The 22562-nt window shown below is 37.5% G+C and overlaps 1 protein-coding gene across 1 annotated transcript; it reads right to left on the bottom strand.

The window, feature by feature from the left end:
• Positions 1–13576: 13576 nt before the first annotated feature.
• LOC143859163 (glutamate receptor 3.7-like) lies at positions 13577–21719 on the bottom strand. Its single transcript, XM_077369850.1, has 6 exons — positions 20987–21719; positions 17674–19019; positions 17285–17562; positions 16407–16438; positions 15826–16232; positions 13577–14231 (listed from the first exon to the last, which is right to left on the bottom strand). The coding sequence occupies exons 1-6, from the start codon at positions 21234–21236 to the stop codon at positions 13821–13823; spliced, it is 2724 nt and encodes a 907-aa protein (XP_077225965.1). The 5' UTR covers positions 21237–21719; the 3' UTR covers positions 13577–13820.
• Between the last annotated feature and the right edge of the window lie 843 nt (positions 21720–22562).

Here is a 22562-nt window from a genome sequence, read left to right as displayed (position 1 = left end):
CTAACTCATAAAATATACACCAATACAAAGCTTCTGAGCACAATATTAGTATTTTGTTTTTTTATACATTTCGTCAATATTTAACTCCATTTAAACAAATGGAAAATTTAAACAATCGGTGGATCAACTACTCCATCGATTGGATGATCATAACCATTCATAGAATTGAATTGCTTTTTATTATCAAAATGCATGACTTCTCTTAAAATTTTGATCAATTTTGAAGATCTTAATCCATCAATTGGACCACACAAATCTGTGCCGTACAGAGTCTACATAATCCAATCCAAATTCTAGGTCGGATGGTATTACCTACCTAACGAGGTGTTTGGATCTAGAAAAAAGAATATCATGGAAAATATTTCACAGTTTTCATCGAAAAACAAGGAAATTTTTTTATTTCAGAACTTAGGAAAGTGTCCCTGCACTTTAGTGTCTTATAAAGCCTCCCATTCGTCACTTTTTGTGGACCTGCAAAGATGGACCCGCTATACGAACCAATGGGAGGCTTTATAAGCCACTAAAGCGCAGGAAAGCTCCCTGCACTGTAGCGCAGGAAAGCTCCCTGCACTGTAGCGCAGGAGCACTTTTCTCTTCGGAAATTAATCTTTAGAAATGAGTCTCCCGAACACTAGAAAATTGATTATCAGTGGGAAAAAATATATACCAACAAAATTTTACTTACCCAGATTTTGATGTCCCGAACGGTCATCTTGACAAGTGTAAAAATAAGGCAAAATCGTAATTGATAGAAAATGAGAAGGGTATTTGGGTAATTGCATGTAGAAGTTACTACCCTCATAAAACGAAACTGAAGCGTGAAGGTGGAGGTGGTGGGGATTGCTTAGATCTTCACGAAGAAATGGAAATATGGAATATTCTAGAACCCTATATCTGAAGGGATGTGTGGCATTTATAGTAAAAATAGCTACCTAGAATGGCTTTTATTTCCTTTTGGTGGATTTAACAGAGCGTAGGGGGGGGGGGGGGGGGGGGGTGGCGTATCCACTTTGTGAGTGTCTCTGCACATATAAAGGCAGTGAATTGTGGGCATTGTAGTGTGTGGGGACCACGATCTTGAAAACCAATGATGGATGATGGCAATGTGTATGAAAGAATGCCAGATGGATGATCCTGACCCTTGGATCAAAAGCTAACTATTTTATGTTTGTGCATTAAGTTTTGATCTTTTGCACTTGTGGGCTTTGATCAAGGGTTAGCATCATCAAGATGGGATATGTTAGTGGTGGGCCACATCCTGTAGGTGCTACATATATGGTGGGCCATGGCTAAAGTGGGTAAATGGACTTAGCATTCCTTAATATGGAATGAATTGAGGACTAAATATGTTTCTACATAGGAAGTGTCTGAGGCTCATATTTTTTAAGAGGAGCCACCACTCAGCTAACTTTGTCTTATTATTTATTTCATATGAGGTGGTACTTGTCTCCTGAAAAAGAGACGTTGCAAAAGTGCTGTAGGCAAAATTGCCCATACACACTATTCAAGTTCAATATATCATCCCATCCATATATATAATGGGATTTGCTAGCGACTTTTGCATAAAGGCATTTCGCGACTGCTGTTGCACGAGAGAGAAGCCACCTCAGATGAATTAATTTAGTAAGACAAAATGACAAAATCTGTTGAACAGTGACCCACCTCAAATGAATTAGATGAATAAGACAAAAGTGACCCACTGAAAAGTGAATTAAATGAATACAATGAATAAGACAAAAGTGAGCCACCTCTTATGAATTAAATGAATAAAACAAAATGTGCTGAAAAGCAAGCCTATGAGCATGGTTTTAAATTTCGACCGAAATCCAAAATTTCAGACCGAAATTTCAGATTTCGGTGGAGACCGACACCGAAACCACCAAAAACTGAAACGGTCATTTATTTCGGCCGAAATTTTGGAATTTAGGCCGAAATTTTGTTTTTTCTAAAATTTCACACAAAATACCAGTTTTTTTTTTTTTTTAATATTATACCTAAATTTTGGCCTAAATTTAATATTGAATAAAATACCATTTTCTTTGCGGTACCGGATTTCGACCGAAATTTCAAATTTTCAGGGTGCGAAACCGGTACCGAAACCGAAATTTTAAACCTTGCCTATGAGGCTGCTCTCTCATGCAACGGCCAGCCACAAAATGTCATTCTATGAAAGTCCCTAAAAAATCCCATCAATATTATATACTACTAGCATGTTTCTTTGCATTGCCATTCGCCTTTTTTCAAAAAATATACATTGAAAAAACTTTTTCCCTAAAAAATCGGTTTTGTCATTAGAGGGAGGAGACGCACCATACCTAGGGTGCATGCACACTAATTAGAAGAAGAGACATATCGTAATATGATGAATAAATGTTTAATTAACATATGCATAATTAATACTTAAATCCTATTGGGTAAGTTAAAGCTTAAATCCTATTGGTTGGAGTTAGGAGTGTAAACGAGCCGAGCCGAGCCGAGCTTGGCCAGGCTCGGCTCGGCTCGTTAAGCTCAAAAGCTCGGCTCGGTCAGGCTCGGCCAGGCTCGCGAGCCTTAACGAGCTCGGGTTATATTATGTTCACACCCCCTCATCTTCCCTGGACAGCCCTACTAGTGTAATTTGACTACTTTTTTTACACTATGGGGGGTGGTCCTAGTAACAAATGGGGTTCCAAAAATGAGGTGACATATTTTGCCCCCCCTTTCACTCCCTGGACAACCCTTTTAATGTATAAATTAATATATAATATATATATTTAAATATATTAAATTCTTAACGAGCCTTAAAGAGCCGAGCCTGGCCTAAATTGGGCTCAGCTCGTTAAGCTTAACGAGCCGAGCTTTTTTCGAGCCGAGCTCGAGCGAGCCTCCGAGCCCGAGCCAAAATTGACACCCTTAGTTGGAGTTTAAGTGATTTATTGTGCATGTGCTTAATTAATACTTGAATCCTATTGGTTGGGATTTAAGCAAAATCCTATTGGCTACAAGATTGGTGAATTCCTATCGGTGGGAATTCTGGAGATAAAGGAGAGTTAGATTTGTACTTGGAAACCCACTTGAATTTGGAAAGTACCCTTTCACACTGTGAAAGAATTCGCTTTTACCCTTGATTGTGCTTGTGTTAGAAACATGGTGGGAAAATGAATTCTAATGCACCACACTTTCCAAAATCAAGAGGGATTCCTAGAGGAAAACAAAGTCCCGTAGGAGCTCTAAATAAGGAGCACCAGGGTGGACGAATTCTACATCCTCCTCAACCACACGAAAATTCCCCCAAGAGAATTAGGCAAACCCCTCCTCCCAAAAACTCTCTCTCTCTCTCTCTCTCTCTCTCTCTCTCTCTCTCTCTCTCTCTCTCTCTTTCAATGCTAATTCTAGTTCTAGTTCAAGTTTGAGCATAACTTCTAGTTCTTAGAGAACCAAGTAGCCTCTGAGATTTCAAGCTTGATTTGGAACCCAAGAGTTGTCTTATTCTTCATCCTTCATCCATGCATGTAGTAGAAGGCACTACTTCAACTTACGGAGGAGTTCGAGTTTGAGAATGCAGAGCACATCTAGCGGGGAGTAAATCAGGCAACGTCTATTGAGAAAGGACGTTCAAATTGTAAGTTTTTCATGCTCTTGTATCTCCAATTCATCACCAATATGAATTTAGTATCTATGATCTTGGTCTGGTTGGTGGAAATTAAAAAAATCTGTTCTACACACAAACTAGCTTCCGCCACACAAAGATTTCACCACTAACTTACGAGTTTGTCCTGTCAGAAGGGAACGGATATTTAAGCCAGCCGTCAAGAATCCGGCCGCCATGACTAGAGGGGAAAATATTCAGTAGGAGAAGAATGTAGAGGAGGATGAGACCTCATTCGAAAGCTAAAGAAGACCCACGCACAGATATCCATATGGGGACCTATCGTGACCTCCATAAAACATCAAGAGACAGTCCTTAATGAACTAAATTCTATCTGGGTATCATTGGAGACCTCACTAGACCATTTGGCCGAACTAGTAGCCGGGGCCCAACATTTTAAGAGCCATAGCGTTTTCAAACCTTGAACTTCCATCCGGGGGAAAAATAGCCTCCGGCCTTTGCACGTCACCATCATTTGCTAGGGAACGAAAATCTTAGCCGTCCTTGTAAACAATGGCTCTGCCCTGAATGTTTGCCCTCTCAAAACTGCTACCACCTTAGGGTTGAGCCTCGACAGGTTCGCCCCTTCAAAATAAGGAATCCTCGTGTAGCATAAAACAAAGAGGAACAATATTGGTACCCATATCACTGAATTGTCGATTTGTGGAGTGAAATTTCTAGTAGAATTTTAGTTTCTCGACATCAATTCTTCATTTAATTTGCCTTTATAATGACCTCGGTTACACAAGGGGGGCCGGTGCAATCCTTTCTGCACTAGAGGCTTAAGTTCATCAAAGGTGTCGAGATCATAATGATTGAGGGAGATCATGCCCTCCATATCGGTCAAGTTTCATAGGAAGTCCTAGCACCATCCAATGAAGGATGGGAAGACAAGCACAATGTCAATTCTCATTTGAAGCATCTTATATCTCATGGGAAGATGCAATGAACGAAAGCCTACACTCCCACTCACCCCTAATCCCTACATCTCAAAAATTTTAAAGAAAGCAGTGGTACTTCCAACTAGAAATCCCTACGACCTGCTTGAGTGGAGGAAAGGTCTTTCCACCTAGATGGGGTATCCTTTCAATTCCTTTTCGAAAAAGGCTTTGTGATTGTTCAACAGATAAGAGAAAATGAATTCTTTCGTAGAAAAGTACTTCACATCCAACTGACCCCTCATTTACCTTCGCGTAATAAATCTCCAACCGCCAGCCATACTTCAAACCAAGGTTTAAAATTTCGGTTTCGGTACTGGATTCGGACCTTGAAATTAATTTCTAAAATTTGGTTAAATATTAAATTAATATTTAAAAAACAGTTTTTTTTGGGTCAAATTTCGTTTCAGATATTGGTGGTTTCGGTGTCGGTCTCCACCGAAATCCGAAATTTTGTTCGAAATTTAAAACCATGCTTCAAACCTCACTAAACTCTATAGCCAGCTTCAAGACCACCCACATCCAGTTTGTTTCTCACACAGAACAACAAGTCCCCCCCTCTTTCCAGTGGTCCCAAACTGATGAATTCAATGGGCCTGATTGCCACATACAGCGGCGCGGGTGTCCCTACCATGGTTTAAAATACCGGTTTCGGTTCCCGGGAAAACCGAAATTTCAGTCGAAATTTGATAAGAAATTTAAAAGAGTATTTAATTAATTTCGAAATTTTGGCCGAAATTTTGTAACAATTAAAAAAAAAAAAAAGAAGTCCCAAAAACGAAATTTCAGAAAATTTGGACCGAAATTCCGAAATTTCGGTCGAAATTTGGTATTTAGCGAAAACTGGGATTTTGGGAAATTTCGGTTTCGGTCCCCACCGAAATTTTGGATTTCGGTCGAAATTTAAAACCATGGTCCCTACTAATAAAAGGGGCAGATATATCACTTCCTTATTTAAATACTCATACCCATCTATCGAGTTTTTATATGGGAGTTTTTATATGATGCCCGACCGTGAAAATCAAAAGGGCAGGGTGTCAAAACCCTGCCCCTTGATTTTTTATCTTGGTCAAACTGCCTTTTTTGACTTCCCACTTAGAACAAAAATTAAAGGGCGGAGTTTTGACACCCTGCCCTTTTGATTTTCACGGTCGGGCGTCATATAAATTCTCTGTATATGGTGTAAGGCCTTAGGACAATACGGTAGGGGTACCACCCTTGATATTTGATCCAACAGCAGTATCAAGGTTGGTACTTCCACAGTACAAGGGCCTTATTGTTGTAAGGCCTTGCACCATATAATTTCTCCACATCTATATATATCATACATTATCATAATTTGATTAAACTCAGTTTTAATTATTGGTGATCTAACCAAACTCACAATTTAGTTGCACAAAAAGTAATTCATGTTCTGGTACCGTCATGTACCCTTTTGTCATTAATTTTAATCATTCCCGATGTGAAAGGCTGATTTTAGTGCAAAGGAGCTAATATACAATGGAACTTAAACCACCTCTTCCATAGATTGGATGTCATGTTGGTTCTTATCAAGAGAAGAGATTTGCTAGGGACCATCGCAGAAGGCATTTCGTGGACCGGCTGTTGCATGAGGGAGCAGCCATATAGGCTCACTTTTCAACAGATTTTGTCTTATTCAATTAATTCATCAGCCATATAGGCTCACTTTTCAACAGATTTTGTCTTATTCAATTACTCAATTATGTGCCTACTAACAGATATGGTTGTTGCCAAGTATAAACTAGGCACAAGCTACATTTCCAGCTTCTATCTTTTTACGAATGTATTTTTCTCTTAAAACAGTTTCAAAATCCATAACAAACAGGGCCTAAGGTATTTAATAGCTATCAGGCACATCCGCCCTGACCGAGTTAGTCTATCGTGTCTATTCTTGCTCAAACTAATTTTTTGTTTTGTTTTGTAAGTCGCATGAGTTATGGTTTCAGTGTCTAAACCACGTCCATGTTTTTTTTTTCTTTTGGAAGATTGAGTCTGAAGTGTATCCTTCAATAACATGCTTATCATTTAATGATTAAATAGCTGTGTAAAATGTGAAGGGATTAATGTGCTATTTTTTTATCTGTTGTCATTTTCATATTTTTACCATGGTCTTATGTGACAGTGTGAGCACTGGGTTCGTTTTGGGATTTTCTTTATGCATGCAGTATATGGTTTCTTATGTGTACTTGCAAAAGCAAAACATTTATTTCTGACTCAATTGTGCTATATATTTGTCTGTGTGCATGTCAATGCAAGTGTAGGTGTGGGATTACCATTTTTTGAGTTGGTTATTTCTAAGACAGTTGTATTAGTTTGGTATCTTACGATCTTAAAGTATTATTTTCAGGTTCACAATTGAAAAAAAAGTATTATTTTCAGGTTCACCATTCAAAAAGAAAAGTATTATTTTCAGATGATCCTGGCCCTTGGATCAAAAGCTAACTATTTTATGTTTGTGCATTAAGTTTTGATCTTTTGCACTTGTGGGCTTTGATCAAGGGTTAGCATCATCAAGATGGGATATGTTAGTGGTGGGCCACATCCTGTAGGTGCTACATATATGGTGGGCCATGGCTAAAGTGGGTAAATGGACTTAGCATTCCTTAATATGGAATGAATTGAGGACTAAATATGTTTCTACATAGGAAGTGTCTGAGGCTCATATTTTTTAAGAGGAGCCACCACTCAGCTAACTTTGTCTTATTATTTATTTCATATGAGGTGGTACTTGTCTCCTGAAAAAGAGATGTTGCAAAAGTGCTGTAGGCAAAATTGCCCATACACACTATTCAAGTTCAATATATCATCCCATCCATATATAATGGGATTTCCTAGCGACTTTCTCAGAAAGGCATTTCGCAGCTGGCTGTTGCACGAGAGAGAAGCCACCTCAGATGAATTAATTTAGTAAGACAAAATCTGTTCAACAGTGACCCACCTCAAATGAATTAGATGAATAAGACAAAAGTGAGCCACTGAAAAGTGAATTAAATGAATACAATGAATAAGACAAAAGTGAGCCACCTCTTATGAATTAAATGAATAAGACAAAATGTGCTGAAAAGCAAGCCTATGAGCATGGTTTTAAATTTCGACCGAAATCCAAAATTTCAGACCGAAATCGACCGACACCGAAACCACCAAAAACTGAAACGGCCATTTATTTCGGCCGAAATTTCGTTTTTTTCTAAAATTTCACACAAAATACCAGTTTTTTTTTTTAAAAAATATTATACCGAAATTACCAAAATTTTGGCCTAAATTTAATATTGAATAAAATACCATTTTCTTTGTGGTACCGGATTTCGACCAAAATTTCAAAATTTCAGGGTGCGAAACCGGTACTGAAACCAAAATTTTAAACCTTGCCTATGAGGCTGCTCTCTCATGCAACGGCCAGCTAGAAAATGTCATTCTATGAAAGTCCCTAAAAAATCCCATTAATATTATATACTACTAGCATGTTTCTTTGCATTGCCATTTGCCTTTTTTCAAAAAAATATATATTGAAAAAACTTTTTCCCTAAAAAATCGGTTTTGTCATTATAAGGAGGAGACACACCATACATAGGGTGCATGCACACTAATTAGAAGAAGAGACATATCGTAATATGATGGACAAATGTTTAATTAACATATGCATAATAAATACTTAAATCCTATTGGGTAAGTTAAAGCTTAACTCCTATTGGTTGGAGTTTAAGTGATTTATTGTGCATGTACTTAATTAATACTTGAATCCTATTGGTTGGGATTTAAGCAAAATCCTATTTGCTACAAGATTGGTGAATTCCTATCGGTGGGAATTCTGGAGATAAAGAAGAGATAGATTTGTACTTGGAAACCCACTTGAATTTGGAAAGTACCCTTTTACACTGTGAAGGAATTCGCTTTTACCTTTGATTGTGCTTGTGTTAGAAACATGGTGGGAAAATGAATTCTAATTCAACACACTTTCCAAAATCAGGAGGGATTCCTAGATGAAAACAAAGTCCCGTAGGAGCTCTATATAAGGAGCACCAGGGTGGACGAATTCTACATCGTCCTCAACCACACGAAAATTCCCCAAAGAGAATTAGGCAAACCCCTCCTCCCAAAACTCACTCTCTCTCTCTCTCTCTCTCTCTCTCTCAATGCTAATTCTAGTTCTAGTTCAAGTTTGAGCATAACTTCTAGTTCTTAGAGAACCAAGTAGCCTCTGAGATTTCAAGCTTGATTTGGAACCCAAGAGTTGTCTTATTCTTCATCCTTCATCCTTCATCCATGCATGTAGTAGAAGGCACTACTTCAACTTACGGAGGAGTTCGAGTTTGAGAATGCAGAGCACATCTAGCGGGGAGTAAATCAGGCAACGTCTATTGAGAAAGGACGTTCAAATTGTAAGTTTTTCATGCTCTTGTATATCCAATTCATCACCAATATGAGTTTAGTATCTATGATCTTGGTCTGGTTGGTGGAAATTAAAAAAAATCTGTTCCACACACAAACTAGCTTCCGCCGCACATAAAGATTTCACCACTAACTTTCAAGCTTGTCCTATCACAAGGAAACGAATATTTAAGCCAGCCGAGTTGAACGTCAAGAATCCGACCGCCATGACTAGAGGGGAAAATATTCAGAAGGAGAAGAATGTAGAGGAGGACGAGACCTCATTCAAAAGCTAAAGAAGACCCACACACAGATATCCATACGCGGACCTATCGTGACCTCCATAAAACATCAAGAGGCAGTCCTTAATGAACTAAATTCTATCTGGGTATCATTGGAGACCTCCCTAGATCATTTGGCCGAACTAGAACTACTAGCCAGCGCCCACATTTTAAGAGCCATAGCGTTTTCGAACCTTGAACTTCCATCCGTGGGAAAAAATAGCCTCCGGCCTTTGCACGTCACCATCATTTGCTAGGGAACGAAAATCCTAGCCGTCCTTGTAAACAATGGCTCGGCCCTGAATGTTTGCCCTCTCAAAACTGCTACCACCTTAGGGTCGAGCCTCGACAGGTTCGCCCCTTCAAAATAAGGAATCCTCGTGTACCATAAAACAAGGAGGAACAATATTGGTACCCATATCACTGAATTGTCGATTTGTGGAGTGAAATTTCTAGTAGAATTTTAGGTTCTCGACATCAATTCTTCATTTAATTTGCCTTTATGATGACCTCAGTTACACAAGGGGGGCCGGTGCAATCCTTTCTGCACTAGAGGCTTAAGTTCATCAAAGGTGTCGAGATCATAATGATTGAGGGAGATCATGCCCTCCATATTGGTCAAGTTTCATAGGAAGTCCTAGCACCATCCAATGAAGGATGGGAAGACAAGCACAATGTCAATTCTCATTTGAAGTATCTTATATCTCATGGGAAGATGCAATGAACGAAAGCCTACACTCCCACTCACCCCTAATCCCTACATCTCAAAAATTTTAAAGAAAGCAGTGGTACTTCCAACTAGAAATCCCTACGACCTGTTTGAGTGGAGGAAAGGTCTTTCCACCTAGATAGGGCTTTCCTTTCCTAGGAAAGCCGTATCCTTTCAATTCCTTTTCGAAAAAGGCTTTGTGATTGTTCAACAGATAAGAGAAAATGAACTCTTTCGTAGAAAAGTACTTCACATCCAACTGACCCCTCATTTACCTTCGCGTAATAAAACTCCAACCGCCAGCCATACTTCAAACCAAGGTTTAAAATTTCGGTTTCGGTACCGGTTTAGGACCTTGAAATTAATTTCTAAATTTCGGTTAAATATTAAATTAATATTAAAAAAAACAGTTTTTTTGGGTCAAATTTCGGAACAACCGAAATTTCGACTGAAATTCCGCAAAATAAATGACCGTTTCGGATATTGGTGGTTTCGGTGTCGGTCTCCACCGAAATCCGAAATTTTGGTCGAAATTTAAAACCATGCTTCAAACCTTACTAAACTCTATAGCCAGCTTCAAGACCATCCACATCCAGTTTGTTTCTCACACAGAACAAGTCCCCCCCTCTTTCCAGTTGTCCCAAACTGATGAATTCAATGGGCCTGATTGCCACATACAGTGGCGCGGGTGTCCCTACCATGGTTTAAAATACCGGTTTCGGTTCCTGGGAAAACCGAAATTTCAGTCGAAATTTGATAAGAAATTTAAAAGAGTATTAATTAATTTCGAAATTTTGGCTGAAATTTTGTAACAATTAAAAAAAAGAAAAGAAGTCCCAAAAACGACCGAAATTCTGAAATTCTGAAATTCCGAAATTTCGGTCGAAATTTGGTATTTAGCGAAAAATGGGATTTCGGGAAATTTCGGTTTCGGTCCCCACCGAAATTTCGGATTTCGGTCGAAATTTAAAACCATGGTCCCTACTAATAAAAGGGGCAGATATATCGCTTCCTTATTTAAATACTCATACCCATCTATCGAGTTTTAAATGGGAGTTTTTATATGATGCCCGACCGTGAAAATCAAAAGGGCAGGGTGTCAAAACCCCGTCCCTTGATTTTTTATCTTGGTCAAACCACCTTTTTTGACTTCTCACTTAAATCAAAAATCAAGGGGCGGAGTTTTGACACCCTGTCCTTTTGATTTTCATGGTCGGGCATCATAAAAATTCTCTGTATATGGTGTAAGGCCTTAGGACAATACGGTAGGGGTACCACCCTTGTTATTTGATCCAACAGCGCTGTTGGATCAAATATCAAGGTTGGTACTTCCACAGTACAAGGGGCTTATTGTTGTAAGGCCTTGCACCATATAATTTCTCCACATCTATATATATCATACATTATCATAATTTGATTAAACTCAGGTTGTTTCACATTAATCTTTTAATTATTGGTGATCTAACCAAACTCACAATTTAGTTGCACAAAAAGTAATTCATGTTCTGGTACCGTTATGTACCCTTTTGTCATTAATTTTAATCATTCCTGATGTGAAAGGCTGATTTTAGTGCAAAGGAGCTAATATACAACGGAACTTAAACCACCTCTTCCATAGATTGGATGTCATGTTGGTTCTTATCAAGAGAAGAGATTTGCTAGGGACCATCGCAGAAGGCATTTCGTGGACCGGCTGTTGCACGAGGGAGCAGCCATATAGGCTCACTTTTCAACATATTTTGTCTTATTCAATTAGTTCATCAGCCATATAGGCTCACTTTTCAACAGATTTTGTCTTATTCAATTATTCAATTACTCAATTATGTGCCTACTAACAGATATGGTTGTTGCCAAGTATAAACTAGGCACAAGCTACATTTCCAGCTTCTATCTTTTTACGAATGTATTTTTCTCTTAAAACAGTTTCAAAATCCATAACAAACAGGGCCTAAGGTATTTAATAGCTATCAGGCACATCCGCCCTGACCGAGTTAGTCTATCGTGTCTATTCTTGCTCAAACTAATTTTTTGTTTTGTTTTGTAAGTCGCATGAGTTATGGTTTCAGTGTCCAAACCACGTCCATGTTTTTTTTTCTTTTGGAAGATTGAGTCTGAAGTGTATCCTTCGATAACATGCTTATCATTTAATGATTAAATAGCTGTGTAAAATGTGAAGGGATTAATGTGCTATTTTTTTATCTGTTGTCATTTCCATATTTTTACCATGGTCTTATGTGACAGTGTGAGCACTGGGTTCGTTTTGGGATTTTCTTTATGCATGCAGTATATGGTTTCTTATGTGTACTTGCAAAAGCAAAACATTTATTTCTGAGTCAATTGTGCTATATATTTGTCTGTGTGCATGTCAATGCAAGTGTAGGTGTGGGATTACCATTTTTTGAGTTGGTTATTTCTAAGACAGTTGTATTAGTTTGGTATCTTACGATCTTAAAGTATTATTTTCAGGTTCACCATTAAAAAAAAAGTATTATTTTCAGGTTCACCATTCAAAAAGAAAAGTATTATTTTCAGGTGATTGAAAAGTGAGAAATTATTTATGGACTCTAGACCTTGGTTTTTCTTGCTTGGTAGGTTGATGCTGATGTGAATGGCAACTGAATTTTGCCGGGAAATCATTTCACTCCTGGAATGGATGCACAAATGCTTCTTGCTGGCAATGCTAAAGTATATTCACATCATATTTGTATCATTTCTGAAATTTTCTGTTTTCTTCTGAAAACAGAAATCTACTTGTGATTCCATGACTGATGTATTGGAATCCCTGCTCATAGTACTTAATTGGATATGGAATTACATAGTTTGTTTATTATTTAGCTTAGTTTGTATTTGACTTTTGAATGTTATATAGTGATGTTCCACAATTCAATTCTCGCATTAGTCATATGTGAGGCAATACCTAGGCAATGTATGTGAGTGCACAAATGTGTAATATTTGCAATGAGCTTGAATACCAGAGGGATTTCTACAGTGTAGAAGAGTTATGCAGTTATCATTAATGAAAATGATATCAACTTGGGTTTCACTAATTTAGTCTCTTCTTCTGAGAAAATTATATTATCACACGAGTGTTTTTGCATTGTAGAAGAGATGTTAATTTATTATTCTATGAGAAGGATTTCAACTTGGATTTCACTATTTCAGTTTTTTTTAGAAAATGGGCTGTAAGAAATTTTCAGAAATGTCTTAAGAAGACGTGCAAATAGTGAGACAAATTCTAAACCCAAGGCATTTGGAAAAACAAGGAAAGGCATCCCTAAAAGCATACAAAATTGTAGCCATTACTGTCTCATGGAGTTAATGATATTTGGATTTATTTGAACAGGTTAATGTTAGTACTCATTCATTTAAATGTTAGCAAGGAACCTCAAAATTTAGTTAGTCTTGGATGTTATTTAAATGGATCGCACGTGCTTTGCACATGCATCTTTTACTACTGTAACAAATGCACGTGCATCTTTTACTAGTGTAACAAACAAGTGAAGGAAAAGTTTCATAGTTACCCATATGCCTGAAGTGGATGCGTAAAAGGAAGCGCTAAAGTTTGGTGTTTCTGTGTCAATGCTTTTCATGGTAGTAATTTTAAAAACAGTAACAAGGGGAATTCTAGGAATAAAAAAGAAAAGCGATGTAAATCATCACATATAAACAAAAGGCGAGACTGCGAGACACATATTTTACAGGCCTCTTCCATAATTGCAGGGGCACAATTCTATATTCAACACAATCATTTTAAAGCCCGATCTAAATACAATATTATTTTAGCAGTAAATACTCTATTCGGCTATTCCGATGCTGAAATTTATTTTCCTTGTGTGCCAGGTGGATCACAACCATGGGCATAGTTGCACCATCATTCAGCTCACCTGAGGCTGAGTGTTCTCATGCTGCTTGAAAATTTTCTTTATAGCTTCTTCTTTCTCATCAATGAAGTCAAAGAAGCGATAAACAGCGTGGGAACGTCCAGTTCTTGATATCTCCAAAGTGGAAGAAGGATCTCTTTGTTTCCAGTTGTAGTGAACAAATTGGCGGATTGCTCGTAGTAGAAACAAAAAAATGGCAGTAAAAGAAACAATCCCACAAACAAGGAACAGTCCCCAGAAGCTTCTTAAATGGAGCTGGTTAGGTTCAGATCTGTGTGTATTTTCTGTAGCACAAATTCCTTCACAAAACCACTTGTCGTGAATCTTTTGAAGTTCACCCATCTCTGAAAGTCTAAGGATCGCTATAGACATGTCAATTGCAAGTGGAGAACCTTTCTGGAAAGCCTGTCATATTTTTAAAAATTACAGAATAAGAAAGGAATAGGAATTTAAAAAGTACAGAATAAGAAAGGAATAGGAATCAAGATATAAAGAAAAATGGCATGAACATTCAATGGACCTACAAAACAGCAATACATTTAAAATCTTTCACTATAAAGAGATACACTCTTTTAAGGAAGGGTTTCCCACTCAATCAAAGGTAGCTAGTCATTTTTGAGTAGGACATGGGTGTTTTTGTAATTCTTCACTTCCAAGTAACATCTTACCACTCAAAGAATAGCCAAAATAACAATTATAAGAAATGAGATTACATGGACTTAACAAACACCCTATGATCAGAGCAAGTGGACCGGATTATCATTCAGTCGCAACCTTGATAGAAACATGATGCCTATTCAGCTCATGATTCACATACATAACTGTTTCATATGTTCTGCAGACCGATAAGGTGATAACTCAGCAGCTCAATTTGATAGGCTCATAATAAATCCATATACCCACTGTGCGAGTTAGAAGAGCCCATGTAAGATGACAAAAGAAGAAAATTAGGCTACTAAGCATAATGAGGGAGACCACCCGAAGCCTAATATTTTTTCAAAAGACCACAGTTAGGAAAAGCATTACAATGCTGAGGGTCATTTCATTTTCAAGGATTCCAACGGCAACTCTATAATTTCAGATTATTTTTTCTTCATTAACTTTAGCCGACCCCAACTGGTTTGGGACAAAGGCTTAGTTGAGTTGAGTTGAGTCTTCTTCATTAACTTTCAAAATTTGGGGTGGTTTCATATGTACAGTCATATCCCTTGAAACTATGAGAGGTTGTGTTAATTTGAACACATTTTCACATTCATATGCTAATATGGCGCTTGGTTTAAAAAAAAATAACAAAACTGACTTAAACCTTTATACTTTTTCTATTTCTAGGTTAAGGGTGGAATACCAGACAGGTTTACAGCAGCGAGACCAAGAATCTCAAGAAAACGAGTATTTAAGCTCACTACTGGCTAAGGTAGTTCATCATTTTGCAAAATATTTAAAATTAATATTACAAAGAACTATATGATATATTTGTGTCAGTGCAGAAGAGAAATTGATCATGGCTTGAAATACCAGGCAATATCAATACATAGGACACTATGTATCAGTTGTACGGATGGACAAAACAAACAATAAAATGTATCCATCATCAAATACATACACTGCCTACACTGCTCATCCAGAAAGACATTGCATTATCTGATATAATGTTTCTTATGGGGGATACAATAATGGATTGGATTTTGACTTTGATGTATTTAGTCCGTACCAGAAATCTGATATTTTAAATCATGTTGTAAATAGTTTCTTAAACAAAGTCGCATAGTATTTGAAATTTTTTCAAATTTATCACTCTTCCATTTATCAACTCATATGCACAAAAACACTTGAGCATGTGTGCACCCAAAAACTTTCTATTGACCAACTTACATACATACAGATAAGCAAGTGTGAATGTATGCATGTGAATGTAAATGTGTGCATGTATGCATGCATGCATGTGTGTGTGTGTGTGTATATGTATATGCACAGATGGGCACGGAGACAGTCTACTTACAAATCCCCATCCACTCTTGGTGAACTCCTGACCGACAATGCCAAAATCACCCGGCTTACTCAGAAACCGCTCAATATATGGAAGCTCATCCACAATTGCGGCTACACCTCCATTGGTTGGTCCATCTAGCAATGCTCTTTCATAAGTTGCTGCGGTGGCAAGAGAAACAAGCCTTGATTCAGGTATGCCAAGACTTTCTTTCAGATAGCTATGAGCAAAAGATCCAACTTGATATCCAATACGTTGGTTGCTTGCTATCAAGCTATCAATCCCCGTGATCTGTGATGACAATTGTTGAACTGTAAGAATGGATGTCAAGCTTGCAGTGTAGCTCGATGTGATCACCATCAACAGGAATAGCCAAACCGCCATCACCATGCGGCCAAGTGTGCTCAGAGTAGCTTCTTCTGCAATTTATTTTTAGGCTTTAAATCATTTATACTTTTTATTACTTTTCGGTGCAATTTACATCTATGTGAGGTTTTTACAGAGAGAAACAAGTGCAGTCAGTTTTATAGAACAAGCATAACGATAAAAAGTTCACAAAGTACAACATTGTAAACTGTCAGTAGTTTGCTTACGTTGTGAGTTAAACACTGTCGAGAAGCTAAACCTGCAATTAAAAATAATAGAGTGAAATTAGATGCTAAAAATTCCATAAAACATAAGTTTGAATTTGAGAATAGAAGCACTTAAAACATATCAATCACAACAGTATTCCACTAGGACGTAAATACCCAAAATTCCTATGGCTATATAACTCATAATGATCTTAAAGTTCCTCAAGTCCAATTTAAATGTTCTATTGATGGAAATTTCTTTTCAAAAAACAGGAAGTTGTTCTTCAGTATGTTACTTGAAAACCTCAAAATAAGCGACAGACCCATTCTCTACACTCAATGTCTGCATGTCGTATCATTGAATAGGGAAACATGTATTTCACCACTGAGTTTTCTAGAAATCCATGCTCCCTTCTAGAAAACGGGTTGAAGAATCTAAATCACCAGATCTATCACAGGTTATTATCAAACAGATCTATTTCAAACGGAAAATGAATATCAATGTCGATGCGAACCTCAATACTAGTAAATAGCTAAGCAACTACACAAAGAAAACTGTTTTGTTTTGTTTCCAACCACCTTGGTCGTGGGATCTCTTCCCTTCTCTTTCATAAAATTGCTTTGCCATTTCCAAAAAGAAAAAGAAAAAAAGAGAACCTCAATACTAACTGAACAATTGCTCTATTTTCAAATGGAACATGAACATCAATGCATCATATAATCCAAAATTAACTTTTCCGTTTCAAATGGGAAGATGAATGCCAACAGAAGCCAAAGTCAGAAAGCTCCACAGTTTCATTAAAAAAAAATCCCTAGTAAGAAGCCTGAGTGTATTTACCACTGAATGGAGGTGAGGAACTATGGAATTCATTTTCATGTGAACATTAGGAAAGGCTTACAAGATCATAGTTATGAGTTGTCGCCTAGGTGGGCCACGGAAACCATCATTTACCCGATGCTCAAGAAGCCAAATAACTACTCCAACAAAGAAGAAGAATGCTCCAGTTACACACCACATTTCCACAGAGAATGGCTTGAGAAAAACCCATGCACTTGACTTTTTACTTGTGATGGGAATCACTATGACAAGACCTGTGGAAACGTACGGCTGAGTGAAATCCACAATTCGTGTGCGGTTTCGGACAATAGCAATGTCCCCAATGGCTGCATCAAACACCTAACAAACAAATCGCCATAAGGAATATCTCAATAACATATAGACAATGAAAAGGATATAGACTTTCCCCTTTTTACAAACCAATCAAAGTGGTCACTAGTAAGTACTTACATTTTCGGCAACCTTATACACCAGCTCGTCGTAACTGGGATTGAATTGGCCATCCCCAAAAGGAACAAACTCATATGGAACCGCATATGGAACTAACTTTATTGCAGCATTGAACACTTCAATACAGTATCCTTCGATTGAATGGGTGTCATTTGTTTCTGTCACAAATTCAACAAAACTGGCCCTCTTGGGTACTCCAATCCTTAGCGGCCTTTCATTGTTCGCAATCACCCAACCACGTGGCTTCTCTCCCTTTCCACCAGGCCATGTAGCAGTCTTGAGTTGCTGATTCAGACTTATATTGCGTTCTGTATTCCCAAACAAAATTTCTGGGAGCGAAACTGACAGACCTGAATAACTAGACCAGTAACCAATGCTACGAATCACCGCATGACCCCCATTAATGACTTCATAAGCACCATTGACGAGATTCCGATCAGAATCAAATTGAATTGGCCCTGTTAATCCTGTGAAGTTTGTCTGCTGTAATTTCTCAATTAGTAGTTTCCCACCATTAAAGACTCTGAGCTTTCCCAGCTGCAGCTCTTCCCCTTCCATATCATGTAGTTTATTACTAGAAGAGAATGAGATATTCCCAGAGTCATTAAGAAACTTATTGATAGCATGTGCGATTACCCAAACTGTATCATATGCATAAAGGCCATAAGAATTCAATTCAAAATTTACTATCCCTTTCCTGTGAAATTCCCTCCACCTAGACACAAAAGCCTTTTTCTGGTCAGACTGTGGATTCAACTGATGAAAGCCAATTACTCCTTGGAGAAAATTCAGTGATGTGGGGCCAAGGGGTTTAGAGGAATCAAGAGCAGCACACAGCCAATCAGTTGTAAGCCATACATATTCATCAGTCATCATTTGAAGATGTTGAGCTATAGGGAAAATTTTAAGTCCAGAGTCAGGACTAACATGTACAACATAAACTCGTGGCCCAATCAATTTGGATTTATCCAGCAAATTCATGATTTGGTTGTGACTGGCTTGAACAGGCAATGCTATTTTGTATGAGATCTTATACATTTTCTTTGCAAGTAAATCGCCTAAAAGGGATATTCCATTCCTCCCATAATCATCATCCACAAAAATGGCAATGACCTGTCGCCACTCATAGTAAGAGATTAAATCTGCCATAGCAGCCATCTGGTAAGAATCACTCGGAGTTGTGCGGAAGAAATAAGGGAATTGAAGAGCAGAGAGTGTTGAATCTGTGGCGGCAAAGGATACGAGTGGTACTTGGAGTCCATTAGCAATAAAAGACATCATATGAGCTACCGCAGAGGATTGTGGGCCAATTATGGCCACTGCACCTTCCTCAAGTAGCTGAAAGGCTAAAAGCAGAATTCACATGAATCAGTATCATGCGTATTTTTCTGTTTATGTATGTACTCTCTCTCTCTCTCTCTCTCTATATATATATATATATATATATATATATATAGAGAGAGAGAGAGAGAGAGAGAGAGAGAGATGAAGATATAGATTTAGATATAGACATGTGCAGTTAGTTTTAGCACCTCTCAAAGACTAAAAGTGAAACACATATCACATATTGTTAATAATTAAGAGTGAGAAGAATTTGTACTTTTCAGTAACTGAAAAGAATTCAATGGGCTCAATATGTAAAAAAAAACAAGTCTGTTTAATCATAGATGTTTTCTTTTGACATGGTTAATCATAGATGTTTCACTGACTAAAATTTATGAATGATAGCTACAGTAAAGTGTTGAAAATAAATGAGTTGCAAGCTTTTGAAAAATAGAATTGATAAGAAGTAAATTTATCTATTTTAATTTTTAAGACCATGGTTGCAATCGAGAAAGAGAATTCTTTTAATATTGTGAACATAACTTTAAAATTGTCTGAGTTAAATCATGACTCCCTGGCCAACTTGGGTGGCAAATGAGCCATGTTGCCCAGAGTAAAAGCTCTGCAAGTGTAAAACAAGTAACAGTGGAGTGACTTGGTCCAGTCACCAAAATTGAGTCATGGAGTTGGAGTCGAGTTTGAACTCATAATTGGTTCCTACAGGTCAGGTACGTAGTAAAATTTTAATATAACAAGACAAAGATCAGTGAAATAAAAACGGTTCTGTGCACAAGGTTAACATAACAAGACCAAAACAACAATAACAACTTCAACTCACAGCATTACGAAGAAAAAAAGAGGTAAAGACCTACACTATCACAGAAGCAATTTGTCAGGGATCAGATTCATATGTAAACAAACTGTCAAAATAATCCAGAAACAATAAAAAGTTTCAAATTCTATAGAATCTATGTCAATTATAACTCATCTACAGACCCACTTCATTCAATAATCAGCACTACTTGATTATAAAACTGATAAACTTTTATTACCATCACTACTAATTGATTATTTCTGCAACAAAGGCTGTTAATTATCAGGTGCCACAGCTTGTATCTGCATCATAGAATATGAGTGGCCCGATGTCAGTGTGCCTATATTGCATAGTGGGTCATGGTGTGAAACAGCCAGTTACTCCAAAAGCTTAAGCCGTTGGATAAGGCGCTATTTATTCTATTATACTTTAACACTCCCCCTCACATGTGGCCCCTCTTTTGGGTTTGGCCATTGCGTGTGGATTTTTGCTATCAAGGAGGTTTGAACTTTGAACCCAGGCATTTGCTCTGATACCATGTGAAACAACCAGTTACTCCAAAAGCTTAAGCCGTTGGAGAAGGCGTTATTTATTCTATTATACTTTAACAGATGGCACGTTCAATAATTCCAAACGGGATTGTTAGCACCATTCAATGGGGGAAACGTTTTGTGCATGGAACATTCCTGGTGAGGAATGCCAGATGAATGGTTTGGGATTAATGAATGGTGGGCCTCATCTGCAACACCAAAAGTGCTATTTCATGTGGTCTCAATAACATAGAATTCATCTTCGATTTTTTTCTTTTCTTTTGAATGTGGAAGAATCTTATTAATAGAGGGGAAAGCCCCCAAGACTGAGTGGTCAATACAAGATAAAACAGAACCAAAACAGCAACAAACCAAAGCAAAACAAGAACAAGAGAAATCAAGGCGGAAGGAAATGGAATAGCTCCAAATGGGCTCTCTCAGTTCCTGCACGAGCCAATAGATCAGCTTCACTTGAGTTCATCTTCAATTATTGTGACAAACCATAAGATTAAAGTGTGATTCAACACAGCACATTGAAATCAAAGCCTAAGCATTCAACACAGCACATTGCAATCAAAGCCTAAGCGAGAATTCTTACTTCCGAGAAACTTTAACGAGAAAAAGTTATGTGTGGGAAATTAATCACCTGCAATGGATCCCATGAAAGCACTACAATTGGAGTCTTTTAAGATTAACCTCAGTTTGGTGCCCCCAAGGACGCTTGAATTAGCATTGATATCAGCGACCGCGGTCTCAATAGCCACCTTCGCAACTCTACCGATGACCGAATCAAAAGTGAAAATAGCACCAATATTGACAACTTGAGGCCTTTCACAGTTGATACAACTAATAATGCCCAAGATCAAAAGTAACAGTGATACAAGAACATGACCCATGATCAAACCTTTAAGAAACCCAATTATCTTATCCCAAATCCTAACTCTTGAATCAGGCTTGAATCAAGAGTTGAGGCTTCTAAATGCTCAGAAAAATAACAGGAGGACTTGTTCTAACTTAAGAGACCTTCTATTCAAAATCAGGCCACCAATTGTCCACATAAAGTACTTCTGCTACTAAACAGATACAAAAAACACAATTTTTGCAACAACCCAGAAAGGATAAAAACTAAAGAAAAGCAACATAGAAGTGGGTTTTCAAATACTGCTCAAGAAAATCTAAAATTAAGGAGAGATTTTCTCCATGAATTAGCAACCTTATTCCTACTTAAACCCCCAACAAACCAAAATATTGTTCAATTTTCATGGGACAAAAGTGATCAGGAATTGAGAAGAAAAGAAAAATTGACTCTTCATTTCTTCTTTTTATTTTCTGATTCAGTTCATGCCTTATGAGATTCCTGATAGTAGAAATAGTAGAAATTTTTCTTTGAGAGCTTCTAATTTTTCTTTGACTGTATGTCACATCCAATTAGATTTTAATCATTAATCAACTAGGAGTGTAAATCACGTGGGTTATTTATTTCCCAATGACTTGATGAACACTGGTTCTTAGAAGTCCAGACAATACAGACCGGAAACTGTCAGTCGGAAAAATCGTGACAAGTGGATTTTTTTTTCTTGAATGTCATAAAAAAAAAGTGGGATTTTTTTTTCTTTAATGTCATAAAATAAAGTGGATTTTTTTTTCTTGAATGTCATAAAATAAAGTGGGTTTTTACACCATCAAACAATTGATCCATTAAAAAAAAAAAACCCGGGATCAAGCAGTTCGATATTAAAAGATCCATATAAAATTCCACCTTTCATGTTCTTTACTAGGAAAGTGACCAAATAGATGCAAAATCGCATGGGTGGACGTGTCAAAACTTATGGGTGGCAATAAGAGCTACCTTTTTATCATTAGATTAAGCAGCCATTCACAAGTTCATTGCTAAAATCTAGGATCATGGGATTCAATGACTAAGGATGATACAATAGATCTAATGAAAACTATACTACAGATCTATAGGAATCAATATAAAAGAAGAACAATGCATTAAATCTAAATTACAAGAAGAAAGATTAAGGAACTTATCTCGATTTGCTATGGCGGTGATCGATCGGGCTAGATCTTCTACTGCATTTTTGGTCTGCGTGATCTCTGGTGGAGAAGATCTCCTTTGGTCAAATTCGATAGCAACAGAGATTAACCTCCATATTTATAGAAAACGCCTCCAGAATTTCACCCACGATATATAGAACTCTATTTTGGCTTAATATGTT

The sequence above is a fragment of the Tasmannia lanceolata genome, unplaced genomic scaffold (genome assembly GCF_043159265.1).
Source record: "Tasmannia lanceolata isolate RefF3 unplaced genomic scaffold, GAP_Taslan_0.1 ptg000029l, whole genome shotgun sequence".
NCBI classification, from domain to species: domain Eukaryota; kingdom Viridiplantae; phylum Streptophyta; class Magnoliopsida; order Canellales; family Winteraceae; genus Tasmannia; species Tasmannia lanceolata.
The sequence above is the reverse complement of the archived record's forward strand: the minus strand, read 5'-3'. Positions and strand labels throughout refer to the sequence as shown.

Coding starts and splice junctions, on each gene's coding strand:
- LOC143859163 (XM_077369850.1), bottom strand. CDS start 21,236: ATGGGTCATGTTCTTGTATCACTGTTACTTTTGATCTTGGGCATTATT. Junction 19,020..20,986: donor TTTCATGGGATCCATTGCAG/GTGATTAATTTC, acceptor TTCTGCTTTTAG/CCTTTCAGCTACTTGAGGAA. Junction 17,563..17,673: donor TGTATAAGGTTGCCGAAAAT/GTAAGTACTTAC, acceptor TTTGTTTGTTAG/GTGTTTGATGCAGCCATTGG.